Consider the following 17,767-nt stretch of genomic DNA (forward strand, 5'->3'; position numbering starts at 1 on the left):
CAATAATTAGCGTTGTATGTCTTGGTATTGTTATGGCAGTGGTTAGTGTATGTCTTGGTATTGTTATGGCAATGGTTAGCGTTGTATGTCTTGGTATTGTTATGGCAGTGGGTAGCGTTGTGTGTCTTGGTATTGTTATGGCAATGGTTAGCGTTGTATGTCTTGGTATTGTTATGGCAATGGTTAGCGTTGTATGTCTTGGTATTGTTATGGCAATGGTTAGCATTGTATGTCTTGGTATTGTTATGGCAATGGTTGGCGTTGTATGTCTCGGCATTGTTATGGCAATGGTTAGCGTTGTGTGTCTTGGTATTGTTATGGCAATGGTTAGCGTTGTATGTCTTGGTATTGTTATGGCAATGGTTAGCGTTGTATGTCTTGGTATTGTTATGGCAATGGTTAGCGTTGTATGTCTTGGTATTGTTATGGCAGTGGTTAGCGTTGTATGTCTTGGTATTGTTATGGCAATGGTTAGCGTTGTATGTCTCGGTATTGTTATGGCTATCGTTAGCGTTGTGTGTCTTGGTATTGTTATGGCAATGGTTAGCGTTGTATGTCTTGGTATTGTTATGGCAATGGTTAGCGTTGTATGTCTTGGTATTGTTATGGCTATCGTTAGCGTTGTATGTCTTTGAATTGCTGTGGCAATGGTTGATGTTGTATGTCTTGGTATTGTTGTGGGAATATTTAGTGTTGTATGTCTTGGTAAGTTATGGCAATGGTTAGTGTTATACGTATTTGTATTGTTATGGCAATGGTTAGCGTTGTATGTCTTGGTATTGTTATGGCAGTGGTTAGTGTTGTACGTCTCGGCATTGTTATGGCAATGGTTAGCGTTGTATGTCTCGGTATTGTTATGGCAATGGTTAGCGTTGTATGTCTTGGTATTGTTAGGGCAATTGTTAGCGTTGTATGTCTTGGTATTGTTATGGCAATGGTTGGCGTTGTATGTCTCGGCATTGTTATGGCAATGGTTGATGTTGTATGTCTCGGTATTGCTATGGCAATGGTTAGCGTTGTATGTCTTGGTATTGTTATGGCAATGGTTAGTGTTGTACGTATTTGTATTGTTATGGCAATGGTTGGCGTTGTATGTCTCGGCATTGTTGTGGCAATGGTTAGTGTTGTATGTCTCAGTATTGTTATGGCAATGGTTAGCGTTGTATGTCTTGGCATTGTTATGGCAATGGTTAGTGTTGTATGTCTCGGTATTGTTATGGCAATGGTTAGCGTTGTATGTCTTGGTATTGTTATGGCAATGGTTAGTGTTATACGTATTTGTATTGTTATGGCAATGGTTGGCGTTGTATGTCTCGGCATTGTTGTGGCAATGGTTGGCGTTGCATGTCTCGGTATTGTTATGGCAATGGTTAGCGTTGTATGTCTCGGTATTGTTATGGCAACGGTTAGCGTTGTATGTCTCGGTATTGTTATGGCAATGATTAGTGTAGCATGTCTCGGCGCTGCTGTGGGAATGGTTCATGTTGCATGTCTCGGTATCGTTACGGCAATGGTTAGCGTTGTATGTCTTGGTATTGTTATGGCAATGGTCAGCCTTGTATGTCTTGGCATTGTTATGGCAATAATTAGCGTTGTATGTCTTGGTATTGTTATGGCAATGGTTAGCGTTGTATGTCTTTGTATTGTTATGGCAGTGGTTAGCGTTGTATGTCTTGGTATTGTTATGGCAATGGTTAGCGTTGTATGTCTTGGTATTGTTATGGCAATGGTTAGCGTTGTATGTCTTGATATTGTTATGGCAATGGTTAGCATTGTATGTCTTGGTATTGTTATGGCAATGGTTGGCGTTGTATGTCTCGGCATTGTTATGGCAATGGTTAGCGTTGTATGTCTCGGTATTGTTATGGCAATGGTTAGCGTTGTATGTCTTGGCATTGTTTTGGCAATGATTACTGTAGCCTGTCTCGCCGCTGCTGTGGGAATGGTTCATGTTGCATGTCTCAGTATCGTTACGGCAATGTTTAGCGTTGTATGTCTTGGTATTGTTATGGCAATGGTTAATGTTGTATGTCTCGGCATTGTTATGACAATGGTTAGCGTTGTATGTCTTGGTACTGTTATGGCAATGGTTAGCGTTGTATGTCTTGGTATTGTTATGGCAGTGGTTAGCATTGTATGTCTTGGTATTGTTATAGCAATGGTTAGCGTTGTATGTCTTGGAATTGTTATGGCAGTGGTTAGCGTTGTATGTCTTGGTATTGTTACGGCAATGGTTAGCGTTGTGTCTCGGCAATGTTATGGCAATGGTTAGTGTTGTATGTCTCGGCATTGTTATGGCAATGATTACTGTAGCATGTCTCGGCGCTGCTGTGGGAATGTTTTATGTTGCATGTCTCGGTATCGTTACGGGAATTGTTAATTGCCGAAATTGTTATGGCAATGGTTAGTGTCTCATGTCTCGGTATAACAGCTTTACAGTGTTTTAGCTGGGCGTTTGCTGTTGAAAATAATTACGCCCGATGTTTGCTTTGAGAATCGGTCATAAACCCATATTTGCAATGGGACATGGTTATGTTGATATGTTTGCAATAAAACTCTATCATGCCTGTGTTCACAATGAAAACCTGCCATGCCCGTAAGTTTGCTACGGGGATATCGTTTTGACCGTCCATTTGCCTCGTGAACCTGTCATGCTATGAGAAACTGTGAAAATGAGTGAGTGAGTGCTTTGGTTTGAGCGTCGTACTTAACAATATTTCAGTCATATGACGACGATGGAATCCTTAGAGTGCATGTAATCTGCCATCTTGTTTTCCTGTGGTAAACTCCCTGGCGTAACACCATGACTCTCCCCCGATACCTGTGACAAAATCCTTGACGTGACACCATCACTTTTCTCCGGATACATGTGGCAAAGTCCCTGATGTAAAAAAAATCACTTTCCCCGGATACCTGTGACCAATCCCCTCACGTACAACCATCACCTTCCTATATTACCTCTGGCAATCACCCTGGCGTAACACCATGGTCTTTCCCTTAATACCTGTAACAAACCCCCTGACGTATCACCTTTCCCCTGATTGCTGTGGCAAAGCCCTGACGCAAAATCATCATCTGTCCCCTGATACCTGTGACAATGCCCCTGACGTAAAATCATCACTTTTCCCCTCAGACCTGGGACAAAGCCTTTGACGTACAACCATTGCCCTTCCTCTGATATCGGTCACGAAGCATTTGGCAGGAAGCTGATGTTTGAACACCAGCTTTATGGTGCAACTGGCGCATATTGGATCACTTATGCGGTCACTGGCTCACACTGGGCCATTTATGTTGTCACTGGCACTCACGGAGCCATTTGTGCGGTCACTGGTGCAAACGGGGCCATTTGTGTGGTCAATGGCGCACAAAGGGCCATTTGTGCGGTTGCTGGGGCACACTAGGCCATTTGAATGGTCGCTGGCGCACACTTGGCCATTTGAGTGGTCATTAGTGCACACTAGGCCACTTGTGCGGTCACAGGCGCTCACTGGGTCATTTGTGTGGTAAGTGGCGCACAGTGGACCATGTGGGTGTTCAATTGCGTACACGGAGCCATCTGTGCGGTCACTGGCGCACACAGGCCCATTTGTGCGTTCACAGGCGCACACGGGCCATTTGTGCGGTCACAGGCGCCCACTGGGTCATCTGTGTGGTAAGTGGCACACAGAGGACCATCTGGGCGGCCAATGGCGCACACAAAGCCATTGTGCTATGTCATGTACATGTAAGAGAGCTGACATTCAGCACGGATAGCGGAAATCACACAAGGGAAAGTTGGTTTCTACCTTGCTAAAGGTTGGTGTTATACCACAGGCGTTTTCCTCAGCATAGTATTGGCAATTATGGCGTGCAGAATTTTTCATTTAACCTCAATCTAATCACGAGCTACATCAGTTATTTCCAAGTTCTGGCCTTGGGAGAAGCGGAGCAGCCGCAGTTCTCAGTTTTGCATTTTAAAGCTGTTTGATCGTCTGAAGGATTCCACCCATAGTTAGTCTGCTGATAAAATTTCTTGGCAAAAATGAATCTGAAATACTGAAGACAACTGATTGTACAATGATTTTTATTTTAACAGGAAATTCGTGGTCAATTTATCATGGGCCCATCTCATGTCCATCTTGTGTTTTATATCGTGGGCCCATCTCATGTGAATGTACCATGGGTCCATCTCATGTGAATGTACCATGGGTCCATCTCATCTCAATTTACCATGGGTCCATCTCATGTCAATATACCAAGGGTCTGTCTTGTGTCAAGATACCATGGGCTCATCTCATATATTCATCAACAAGTCAACACCAGAACCTCGCGCTGTATTATTTGTCACTGTACTTTATACTGAAGATGAGATAAAACTGAGCAGCTCCAGTTCAAGATCGGTACCCGGTAAAAGACTGCCCTGACCTGAACAACACAAAAACAAAAAAAAATTACTTACATGTATGAAGTGTGTGAATTCAGAGCATTAACATCAAGTGTGAAAAAATAGTGTGAAGTCAAACCTGGAAAAATGCATTTTCTTGCTAGTGTAAAATTCTTTTTGTTTTTCGCTGGCTCCTCCCTAGAAATAATGTCGCAATGTAAATTTTACATGTAATGTTACATTCTTTCTTTAGCTACCTTTCAACGTCTAACCAGAAAAGCTTAACTTTTCACACTGGATAAATACATATTCAGTTGATCTTTTCACTCTGTCACAGAAGTCACATACCGGTACACTATCTTTCTGGCCAATTCCATAAAAAAATATTTTGTCAAACATATTCAGAGCTGAAAGTCTCTAAGTCTTATATACATGTATCGTGCACATACATATTCACATAAACAGTCTTTAGCTGTCAGATTTGATCTCATCTGTTTTAGCAGAAAGCTGTAACACACTGGACAGTCAGGTGACAGACAATATCTACAATTAGCTTCACATTATTTAGCCATTTCTTCTGGTATACTTTTAACACATTTACTGAAATCTACATTTGTCCTTACACTTCATATCAATTCTGAAGGTAATATGATGGGTTTTTAACAAATGGATTGTGCCACAGATGTATGAGTGTAAACGGGTTGTGCCACAGATGTATTAAGTGTAAATGGGTTGTGCCACAGATGTATTAAGCGTAAATGAGTTGAGACACAGATGTATTAAGTGTAAATGGGTTGTGTCACAGATGACTTAAGTGTAAATGATTATGTAATTCAATGTTCTTTTCCTAATTTTTCCAGCATTTCAATCCAAAAATTTGGTTTCCCTTTATTTTCTGGTAGGTAGAGAAAACCTGAGTGACTAGTGGTAACCACCAACCGTGCCTTGGGACCTTATAACATAACTCTTCACATAACACCAACCTAAGCGACAAGAACTGGTTTCCATCACCAATTAAGGGCCTAAAAGTCCATCACACAAAGGCTTTGTTTCTGTCCTTATCTTGAACTCTAGTACATGCACAACTAACCTTATCAGAATCATCCATCTCATTTCCTGCGGTAAAACCATACCCTATCACTGTCATCAATATCACTTCCTCCAGTAAAACCCTACCCTATCAGTGGCATTTGCTCAAGTAAAACAATACCCTGTCAGTGTCATTAATGTCATTTCCTCAAGTAAATTCCTACCCTATCAGTGTCATCAGTGTAATTTTCTCAAGTAAAACCCTAAAACATGGAAGTCATCAATGTCATTTCCTCAAGTAAAACACTATCCTATCAAAATCATCAATTCCATTGTCTAAAGTAAAACCCTACCTTATCAATGTTCTGTCCTCAAGTAAAGCCCTACCCTATAAAAGTCACCAATGTCATTTCCTTCAGTAAATTCCTACCCTACAGAGTCATCAATGTCATTTCTTCCAGTAAAATCCTACCCTATCAGTGTCATCACTGTGATTTCCTCCAGTAAAGTCCTTTCTTATCAGTGTTATTTCATCATGTTGCACCCTACTCAAGTAGTGTCATAAATGTCATTTTCTCAATTAAAGCCCTATTGTATCAGTGTTACTTCCTCCAGTAAAGCCCTACCCTAACAGTGTCAACAATGTCATTTCCTCAGGTAAAACACTACCCTATTAGTGTCATTTCCTCAAGTAAAGCCTCACCCTATCTATGGGAACAATGTCATTTCCTCAGGTAAAACCCTTACCCAATCATTCTCATCAATGTCATTTCCTCAAGTAAAACCCTACCCTATCAGTGTCATTTCCTCAGGTAAAAACCCTGCCCTGTCAGTGTCATCAGTGTCATTTCCTCACGTAAAAAACCTACCCTGTCAGTGTCATCAGTGTCATTTCCTCAAAAAAAACCCCACCCTGTCATTTCCTCAAGTAAAACCCTACCCTATCAGTGTCATTCTCTTAAGTAAAGCCAACCCAATCATTCTCTTCAGTGTCATCTCCTCAGGTAAAACCCTACCCTGTCAGTGTCATCAGTGTCATTTGCTCAAGTAAAGCCCTACCCAATCAGTGTCATCAATGTCATTTCCTCAGGTAAAACCCTACCCTATTAGTGTCATTTGCTCAAGTAAAACCCTTACCCAATCATTCTCATCAGTGTCATTTCCTCAAGTAAAATCCTACCCTATCAGTGTCATTTCCTCAGGAAAAAACCCTACCCTATCAGTGTCATCAGTGTCATTTCCTCAACTAAAACCCCAACCTATCAGTGTCATCAGTGTCATTTCCGCAAGTAAAACCCTACCCTATCAGTGTCATTCTCTCAAGTAAAGCCCTACCCAATCATTCTCATCAGTGTCATTTCCTCAAGTAAAACCCTACCCTATCAGTGTCATTTCCTCAGGAAAAAACTCTACCCTATCAGTGTCATCACCTCAACTAAAACCCCACCCTATCAGTGTCATTTCCTCAAGTAAAACCCTACCCTATCAGTGTCATTCTCTCAAGTAAAGCCCTACTCAATCATTCTCTTCAGTGTCATTTCCTCAGATAAAACCCTACCCTGTCAGTGTCATTTCCTCAAGTAAAACCCTACCCTATCAGTGTCATTTGCTCAAGTAAAGTCCTACCCTATCAGTGTCATCAATGTCATTTTCTCAAGTAAAACCCTTACCCAATCATTCTCATCAGCGTCATTTCCTCAGGTAAAACCCTACCCTGTCAGTGTCATCAGTGTCATTTCCTCAAGTAAAACCCTACCCTGTCAGTGTCATTCTCTCAAGTAACCTTATCAGAATCATCCATCTCATTTCCTGCGTTCCAATCATTCTCTTCAGTGTCATCTCCTCAGGTAAAACCCTACCCTGTCAGAGTCATCAGTGTCATTTCCTCAAGTAAAACCCTACCCTATCGGTGTCATTTGCTCAAGTAAAGCCCTACCTAATCAGTGTCATCAATGTCATTTCCTCAGGTAAAACCCTACCCTGTCAGTGTCATCAGTGTCATTTCCTCAAGTAAAACCCTTAACCAATCATTCTCATCAATGTCATTCCCTCAAGCAAAACCCTACCTTACCAGTGTCATTTGCTCAAGTAAAGCCCTACCCTATCAGTGTCATCAATGTCATTTCCTCAAGTAAAACCCTACCCTATCAGTGTCATTTGCTCAAGTAAAGCCCTACCCTATCAGTGTCATCAATGTCATTTCCTCAAGTAAAATCCTACCCTGTCGGTGTCATTTGCTCAAGTAAAGCCCTACCCTATCAGTGTCATCAATGTCATTTCCTCAGGTAAAACCCTACCCTATCAGTGTCATTTGCTCAAGTAAAGCCCTACCCTATCAGTGTCATCAATGTCATTTCCTCAGGTAAAACCCTACCCTATCAGTGTCATTTGCTCAAGTAAAGCCCTACCCTATCAGTGTCATCAATGTCATTTCCTCAAGTAAAACCTTACCCTGTCAGCGTCATTCTCACAAGTAAAGCCCTACCCAATCAATTCTCATCAGCGTCATTTCCTCAGGTAAAACCCTACCCTATCAGTGTCATTTCCTCACCTAAAACCCTACACTATCAGTGTCATTTTCTCAAGTAAAGCCCTACCCTATTGTTGTCACCAATATCATTTCCTCAGGTAAAACTCTACCCTATCAGTGTCATTTCCTCAAATAAAGCGCTACGCCATCGGTGTCAACAATGTCATTTCCACCACTAAAACCTTACCCTATCAGTGTCATTCTCTTAAGTAAAGCCCTACCCAATCATTCTCTTCAGTGTCATCTCCTCAGGTAAAACCCTATCCTATTAGTGTCCTTTCCTCAAGTAAAACCCTACCCTATCAGTGTTATCAATGTAATTTTCTCAGGTAAAACCCTACCCTATCAGTGTCATCACTGTCATTTCCTCCAGTAAAACCCTACCGTATCAATGCCATTTCCTCAAGTAAAACACTAGCTTATCAATGTTATTTCCTGAAAGTAAAGCCCTACCCTGTGAAAGTCATCAATGTCATTTCCTCAGGTAAAACACCTACCCTATCAGTGTCAACATCATTTCGTAAAGTAAAACTCTACCTTATCAGTGTCATTTCCTCAAGTAAAGCCATACCCTATCAATGTCATCAGTGTCATTTCCTCAAGTGAACCCCTCCCCTATCAGTCATTTCCTCACGTTAAGCTCTACCCTATCAGTGCCATCAATGTCATTTCCTCAGGTAAAGCCCTAACTAATCAGTCATCAATGTTATTTCCTCAAGTAAAACCCTACATTACCAGTGTCATTTCTTCAAGTAAAGCCCTGCCAAATCAGTCTCATCAATGCCATCTCCTGAAGTAAATCCCTAGTAGGGCTTACCATATCCGTATCATCAATGCAATTTCCTTAAGTAGAGCTCTATCATACTAGTGTCATCGTCATTTCTTCAACTAAAATCCTACCCTATGAGTGTCATTTCCTCCAGTAAAATCCTACCCTATCAGTGTCATCAGTATCATTTCCTCCAGTAAAACCCTACCTTACCAGTGTCATTTTTTCAAGTAAAATCCTACTTTGTCAGTGTCATCAATGTCATTTCCTCAAGTAAAACCCTACCTTACCAGTTTCATTTCTTCCAGTAAAATCCTACCCTGTCAGTGTCATCAGTATCATTTCCTCCAGTAAAACCCTAATCTATCAGTGTCATCAATGTCATTTCCTCAAGTACAACCCTTAACCAATCATTCTCATCAATGTCATTCCCTCAAGCAAAACCCTACCTTACCAGTGTCATTTTTTCAAGTAAAATCCTACCCTGTCAGTGTCAAGAATGTCATTTCCTCAAATAAAACCCTACCCTATCAGTGTCATTTCTTTCAGTAAAATCCTACCCTGCCAGTGTCATCAGTATCATTTCCTCCAGTAAAACCCTACCCGATCAGTGTCATTTCATCAAGTTACACCCTCCCCTATCAGTCATCAGTATCATTTCCGCCAGTAAAGTGCTACCCTATCAGAGTCATCAATGTCATTCCCTCAAGTAAAACCCTAACATATCAGTGTTATTTCCTCAAGTAAAATCCTACCCTGTCAGTGTCATCAGTATCATTTCCTCCAGTAAAACCCTACCCGATCAGTGTCATTTCATCAAGTTACACCCTCCCCTATCAGTCATCAGTATCATTTCCGCCAGTAAAGTGCTACCCTATCAGAGTCATCAATGTCATTCCCTCAAGTAAAACCCAAACATATCAGTGTTATTTCCTCAAGTAAAATCCTACCCTGTCGGTGTCATCAGTATCATTTCCTCCAGTAAAATCCTACGTTATCAGTGTCATTTCTTCCAGTAAAATCCTACTCCGTCAGTGTCATCAATGTCATTTCCTAAAGTGCAACCCTACTATACTGTAAATGCATTTTTATTCGCGTGGTACTAACATTTGCGGATTTCGCGGCAAACACATTTCCGCAAAAACAAGTCCCCTTGAATATAAAACCCCATGCAAGTAATTTATTAACTTAGCATGCGTCACAGTTATAAATTCGTTAACAAGCACTATGGTTCGAATACTTTTTCTAACACAGTAATTAGAAATACCTAATTAGAATTTATTGTGGCTTTTACAAATCCAGCTTGATTGATCGTCAGTTAATCTCGCTTTCTTTTACGGAGGCTTAGCTCCGTCTAAGTATCGCCACAATGCGACGTTGTTGTTAATTTATTGCCGCAGTTAGAGACAAACAAATCAATAATTTGTACTGGATGTGTGTACCTGATACGATACACATACAATGAAAGAGGCTGTTTTTTATCGACAGTACTTGCCTACCAGTCAGATGATCTTTCCGATACATTGCTTGGGGGTTTCCACACTTCAAGCTTCCTTTTCATAATGATGATTTCTGAGAAATTTACTCAAATCTGTCACAGTTCACTCAAAGTTTCACTATCACTGCTGATGTATGAGAATTAAACAGTGGGATTTATTTATATCCAATTTAATCCTTCATCGTCTCGCGGAGTGAGTGATACGAATATTTGCTAACACAGCAGGTAAGGGCTTCGTCTTATAAAGATTACTTCTTTTGTCTGATCAAGTTACTGTATTATATAGAATTTTTGTCACACAGGCACAACCAAGTTTAAATGAAAACGCTGTTACTTAAATGCTTGAGTTGTTTTATTACTTGACATTTCTGTATTGAAGTTTGATTAGTTGTCCAAAAGATCCACGAAAGTTGATTCCCGTGAATGTGTCTTCTTACCAAACCCGCAAAAGTTAATGCCCACATTTAAAAAAGGCATTTACAGTATCAGTGTTATTTCCTCAAGTCATCAATGTCATTTCCTCTAGTACAGTCGTATCCTATCAATGACATTTAGTCAAGTTACACCCTACCCGAGTAGTGTCATCAATATCACCTTCTCAGGTAAAGGCCTACCCTAACAGTGTCATCAATGTCATTTCCTCTACTACAGTCGTATCCTATCAGTGACATTTAGTGACGTTACACCCTACCCAAGAAGTGTCATCAATATCACTTTCTCAGGTAAAGGCCTACCCTAACAGTGTCATCAATGTCATTTCCTCTAGTATAGTCGTATCCTATCAGTGACAATTAGTCAAGTTACTCCCTACCCAAGTAGTGTCATCAATATCACCTTCTCAGGTAAAAGTCTACCCTAACAGTGTCATCAATGTCATTTCCTCTAGTACAGTCGTATCCTATCAGTGACAATTAGTCAAGTTACACCCTACCCAAGTAGTGTCATCAATATCACCTTCTCAGGTAAAGGCCTACCCTAACAGTGTCATCAATGTCATTTCCTCTAGTACAGTCACATCCTATCAGTGACAATTAGTCAAATTACACCCTACCCAAGTAGTGTCATCAATATCACCTTCTCAGGTAAAGGCCTACCCTAACAGTGTCATCAATGTCATTTCCTCTAGTACAGTCGTATCCTATCAGTGACAATTAGTCAAGTTACACCCTACCCAAGTAGTGTCATCAATATCACCTTCTCAGGTAAAGGCCTACCCTAACAGTGTCATCAATGTCATTTCCTCTAGTACAGTCGTATCCTATCAGTGACATTTAGTCAAGTTACACCCTACCCAAGTAGTGTCATCAATATCACCTTCTCAGGTAAAGGTCTACCCTAACAGTGTCATCAATGTCATTTCCTCTAGTACGGTCGTATCCTATCAATGACATTTCGTCAAGTTACACCCTACCCAAGTAGTGTCATCAATATCACCTTCTCAGGTAAAGGCCTACCCTAACAGTGTCATCAATGTCATTTCCTCTAGTACAGTCATATCCTATCAGCGACATTTCGTCAAGTTACACCCTACCCAAGTAGTGTCATCAATATCATCTTCTCAGGTAAAGGCCTACCCTATCAGTGTGAACAATGTCATTTCCTCAGGTAAAATCCTACCTTATCAGTGTCATTTCCTCAAGTAAAGCCATACCCTATCAGTGAACTGCACGTAGACAGTTCCTGATCACTCTATATAAGCGTATTAACAAAGCTGTCTTCTGTTAATGTACTTTCTTGTCTGTTAGAAAGTATATCTAACAAAAGTATCTAAGTAAAAAATATCTCACCCAAAGCTTGGACTGCCAAAACCCCCTGCAAAAGAAAACAAATGCGGTTATCTTCCTTTTGTAAAGACTAAACTCTATTTCTCACATTGGTACACAAAGTACAGGAAAAGCATTACATGTACATGTATATGTAAAATTTGCTTCAATGAAACACTAACACCTAAAGATTCTCACCGTCATGCTGCCTGGCAAGTAAATATGTGTGTATACACTCTTTGTACATGTGTATGCCATTATAGGACTGTCCACACAAAAACTGCTGGCTGGTTATGTAGACCTTGTACATGTATGTTGTAGAGGGACTGTCCCACAACACTGCTGTCTGGTTATGTAGACATTGTACATGTATGTTATAGAGGGACTGTCCCACAACACTGCTGTCTGGTTATGTAGACATTGTACATGTATGTTATAGAGGGACTGTCCCACAACACTGCTGTCTGGTTATGCAGACATCCTACATGTATGTTATAGAGGGACTGTCCCACAACACTGCTGTCTGGTTATGTAGACATCGTACATGTATGTTATAGAGGGACTGTCCCACAACACTGCTGTCTGGTTATGTAGACACTGTACATGTATGTTATAGAGGGACTGTCCCACAACACTGCTGTCTGGTTATGTAGACATTGTACATGTATGTTATAGAGGGACTGTCCCACAACACTGCTGTCTGGTTATGCAGACATCGTACATGTATGTTATAGAGGGACTGTCCCACAACACTGCTGTCTGGTTATGTAGACACTGTACATGTATGTTATAGAGGGAATGTCCCACAACACTGCTGTCTGGTTATGCAGACATCGTACATGTATGTTATAGAGGGACTGTCCCACAACACTGATGTCTGGTTATGCAGACATCGTACATGTATGTTATAGAGGGACTGTCCCACATCACTGCTGTCTGGTTATGCAGACATCGTACATGTATGTTATAGAGGGACTGTCCCACAACACTGCTGTCTGGTTATGTAGATATTGTACATGTATGTTATAGAGGGACTGTCCCACAACACTGCTGTCTGGTTATGTAGACATTGTACATGTATGTTACAGAGGGACTTTCCCACAACACTGCTGTCTGGTTATGCAGACATCGTACATGTATGTTATAGAGGGACTGTCCCACAACACTGCTGTCTGTTTATGTAGACATTGTACATGTATGTTATAGAGGGACTGTCCCACAACACTGCTGTCTGGTTATGCAGACATTGTACATGTATGTTATAGAGGGACTGTCCCACAACACTGCTGTCTGGTTATGTAGACATTGTACATGTATGTTATAGAGGGACTGTCCCACAACACTGCTGTCTGGTTATGTAGACATCGTACATGTATGTTATAGAGGGACTGTCCCACAACACTGCTGTCTGGTTATGTAGACATTGTACATATATGTTATAGAGGGACTGTCCCACAACACTGCTGTCTGGTTATGCAGACATTGTACATGTATGTTATAGAGGGACTGTCCCACAACACTGCTGTCTGGTTATGTAGACATTGTACATGTATGTTATAGAGGGACTGTCCCACAACACTGCTGTCTGGTTATGCAGACATCGTACATGTATGTTGTAGAAGGACTGTCCCCATAAAACAGCTGTCTGGTTATGTAGACATTGTACAAGTATGTTGTACAAGGACAGTTCTCAAAAGATTGAATCTACTGTAAAAAGATATGTTTTCAGAATACTGACCTGTAGAGCTTGATGGTGTTCCCCCAAAGCTAGGGCTACCAAAGCCAGCAGAGCCTGTATTTTGTGCCAGGCTTCCAAAGCCAGTAGAGCCTGTATTTTGTGCCAGGCTTCCAAACGTGGGACCACTGCTATTGGCCAAGCTAAAAGTAAAAACATGTAGATTACATTTTACTGGACTGCAACTCAATAACAAACGACACAAAACTGAATTTGACCAATGAAAAATTAGTATATAACTCTGTGGAAACAATGTTACCTCCCTTGGCAGCTTTCAGCGAATACTGTCAAGTCACATCTGTCACATCCCTGCTGGGCCTGATAAACAATCTATTCCCCAGTAATGTGTTTCACTGATAAGATGGCGGCCAGCATTATGTTTGACTAAACCGGGCACAGCCCAAGGGAGACCAATTATATCATGTACATCTCAACAACATGTACCAAATTGTTCTCTGGTACATGTTGTTGAGATGATGATCATAATTTCTGTGGGCTCAAGTTCAGCCAGTGTTCAAAACATGCCCACACTTGTTCATGTGGGCATATTTTGGAGCCCACAGAAATCATGATCACTATGTGGGCATTTAAGGAATGTACTATATACATGATGTAGTAATTCAAAAGGAGATAGGTCTTAGCCTTTGGAAATTCCAAGAGGATGCCATAGTGCTGAAAACAGGATATCATACTGCTACATGTACATGTACATCCAAGAGGATGCCACATTGCTGATAACAGGATATCATACTGCTACATGTACATCCAGGAGGATGCCACATTGCTGATAACAGGATATCATACTTCTACATGTACATCCAAGAGGATGCCACAGTGCTGACAACAGGATATCATACTGCTACATGTATATCCAAGAGGATGCCACAGGGCTGACAACAGGATATCATACTGCTACATGTACATCCAAGAGGATGCCACATTGCTGACAACAGGATATCATACTGCTACATGTACATCCAAGAGGATGCCACATTGCTGATAACAGGATATCATACTGCTACATGTACATCCAGGAGGATGCCACATTGCTGATAACAGGATATCATACTGCTACATGTACATGTACATCCAAGAGGATGCCACAGTGCTGACAACAGGATATCATACTGCTACATGTACATGTACATCCAAGAGGATGCCACATTGCTGACAACAGGATATCATACTGCTACATGTACATCCAAGAGGATACCACAGTGCTGACAACAGGATATCATACTGCTACATGTACATCCAAGAGGATGCCATAGTGCTGACAACAGGATATCATACTGCTACATGTACATCCAAGAGGATGCCATAGTGCTGACAACAGGATATCGTACTGCTACATGTACATCCAAGAGGATGCCACAGTGCTGACAACAGGATATCATACTGCTACATGTACATCCAAGAGTATGCCATAGTGCTAACAACAGGATATCATACTGCTACATGTACATGTACATCCAAGAGGAGGCCACATTGCTGACAACAGGATATCATACTGCTACATGTACATCCAAGAGGATGCCATAGTGCTGACAACAGGATATCATACTGCTACATGTACATCCAAGAGGATGCCACAGTGCTGACAACAGGATATCGTACTGCTACATGTACATCCAAGAGGATGCCATAGTGCTGACAACAGGATATCATACTGCTACATGTACATGTACATCCAAGAGGAGGCCACATTGCTGACAACAGGATATCATACTGCTACATGTACATCCAAGAGGATGCCACATTGCTGACAACAGGATATCATACTGCTACATGTACATCCAAGAGGATGCCACAGTGCTGATAACAGGATATCATACTGCTACATGTACATCCAAGAGGATGCCACATTGCTGACAACAGGATATCATACTGCTACACGTACATCCAGGAGGATGCCATAGTGCTGACAACAGGATATCATACTGCTACATGTACATGTACATCCAAGAGGAGGCCACATTGCTGACAACAGGATATCATACTGCTACATGTACATCCAAGAGGATGCCACATTGCTGACAACAGGATATCATACTGCTACATGTACATCCAAGAGGATGCCATAGTGCTGACAACAGGATATCATACTGCTACATGTACATGTACATCCAAGAGGATGCCACATTGCTGACAACAGGATATCATACTGCTACATGTACATCCAGGAGGATGCCATAGTGCTGACAACAGGATATAATATCAAACCCCGTGCGGCCGTCTGAGAGAATCAGGAAGTAAATACAGCCTGTTTCATGAGAATGATACACCCAACAAACCCTGATGCTGCCGTTTGAGAAGATTAGGAAGTAAAGACAGCCAGTTTCATGAATATCATACATTACCAAGCAAACCCTGATGCTACCGTCTGGGAGGATCAGGAAGTAAGGACAGCCAGTCTCACAAGTATGATGCATTACCAAGCAAGCCCTGATGCTGCCCTCCGAGAGGATCAGGAAGAAAAGACAGCCAGTCTCACGAGCATAATCCATTAACCGGCAAATCCTGATGCTGCCGTCTGAGAGGATCAGGAAGTAAAGACAGCCAGTCTCACGAGTATAATCCATTAACCAGCAAACCCTGATGCTGCCGCCTGAGAGGATCAGGAAGTCAAGACAGCCAGTCTCACGAGTATAATCCATTAACCAGCAAATCCTGATGCTGCCGTCTGAGAGGATCAGGAAGTAAAGACAGTCAAGGTCATGAGTATAATACATTACCCAGCAAACCCTGTGTTGCTGTCTGAGAGGATCAGGAAGTAACAACAGCCAGATTCATGAGCATGATACATTACCCAGCAAACTCTGATGCTGCCGTTTAAGAGGATCAGGAAGTAAAGACAGCCAGTTTCATGAGTATAATACATTACCGAACAAACCCTGATGATGCCGTCCGAGAGGATCAGGAAGTAAAGACAGCCAGTTTCATGAGTATGATACATTATCAAGCAAACCCTGTGTTGCTGTCTGAGAGGATCAGGAAGTAAAGACAGCCAGTTTCATGAGTATGATACATTATCAAGCAAACCCTGTGTTGCTGTCTGAGAGGATCAGGAAGTAAAGACGGCCAGTTTCATGAGTATGATACATTACCCAGCAAACCCTGATGCTGCCGTCCGAGAGGATCAGGAAGTAAAGACAGTCAACATCATGAGTATGATACATTACCCAGCAAACCCTGTGTTGCTGTCTGAGAAGATCAGGAAGTAAAGACAGCTAGTCTCACGAGTATAATCCATTAACCAGCAAACTCTGATGCTGCCGTCTGAGAGGATCGGGAAGTAAAGACAGTCAACGTCATGAGTACAATACATTACCCAGCAAACCCTGATGTTGCTGTCTGAGAGGATCAGGAAGTAAAGACGGCCAGTTTCATGAGTATGATACATTATCAAGCAAACCCTGTGTTGCTGTCTGAGAGGATCAGGAAGTAAAGACAGCCAGTTTCATGAGTATGATACATTACCCAGCAAATCCTGATGCTGCCGTCTGAGAGGATCAGGAAGTAAAGACGGCCAGTTTCACGAGCATGATACATTATCCGGCAAACACTGATGCCGCCGTCTGAGAGGATCAGGAAGTAAAGAAGGCCAGTTTCATGAGCATGATACATTACCCGGCAAACACTGATGCCGCCGTCTGAGAGGATCAGGAAGTAAAGACAGCCAGTATCACGAGCATGATACATTACCCGGCAAACCCTGATGCCGCCCTCTGAGAGGATCAGGAGGTAAAGACAGCCAGTCTCACGAGCATGAAACATTACCCGGCAAACCCTGATGCCACCCTCTGAGAGGATCAGGAAGTAAATACAGCCAGTCTCACGAGCATGATACATTACCCGGCAAACCCTGATGCCGCCCTCTGAGAGGATCAGGAAGTAAAGACAGCCAGTCTCACGAGCATGATACATTACCCGGCAAACCCTGATGCCGCCGTCTGAGAGGATCAGGAAGTAAAGACAGCCAGTCTCACGAGCATGATACATTACCCGGCAAACCCTGATGCCGCCGTCTGAGAGGATCAGGAAGTAAAGACAGCCAGTGTCATGAGTATGATACATTAC

General features: G+C 41.9%; 1 protein-coding gene across 1 annotated transcript in view; it reads right to left on the minus strand.

Annotated features, from left to right (window-relative positions):
* Window positions 1-4,054: 4,054 nt before the first annotated feature.
* The window catches only part of LOC135480351 (nuclear pore complex protein DDB_G0274915-like), a 53,140-nt gene continuing 39,427 nt past the window's right edge, over window positions 4,055-17,767 (minus strand). Inside the window, exons 12-14 of the mRNA XM_064760179.1 lie at window positions 13,691-13,830; window positions 11,977-12,001; window positions 4,055-4,404 (exon numbers count right to left, since the gene is read on the minus strand). Of these exons, the coding sequence (XP_064616249.1) occupies window positions 4,371-4,404; window positions 11,977-12,001; window positions 13,691-13,830 (199 nt within the window). The 3' untranslated portion in view covers window positions 4,055-4,370. The remainder of the gene's footprint in view (window positions 4,405-11,976; window positions 12,002-13,690; window positions 13,831-17,767) is intronic.

This window comes from Liolophura sinensis, chromosome 13 (assembly GCF_032854445.1).
Source record: "Liolophura sinensis isolate JHLJ2023 chromosome 13, CUHK_Ljap_v2, whole genome shotgun sequence".
Lineage (NCBI taxonomy): Eukaryota > Metazoa > Mollusca > Polyplacophora > Chitonida > Chitonidae > Liolophura > Liolophura sinensis.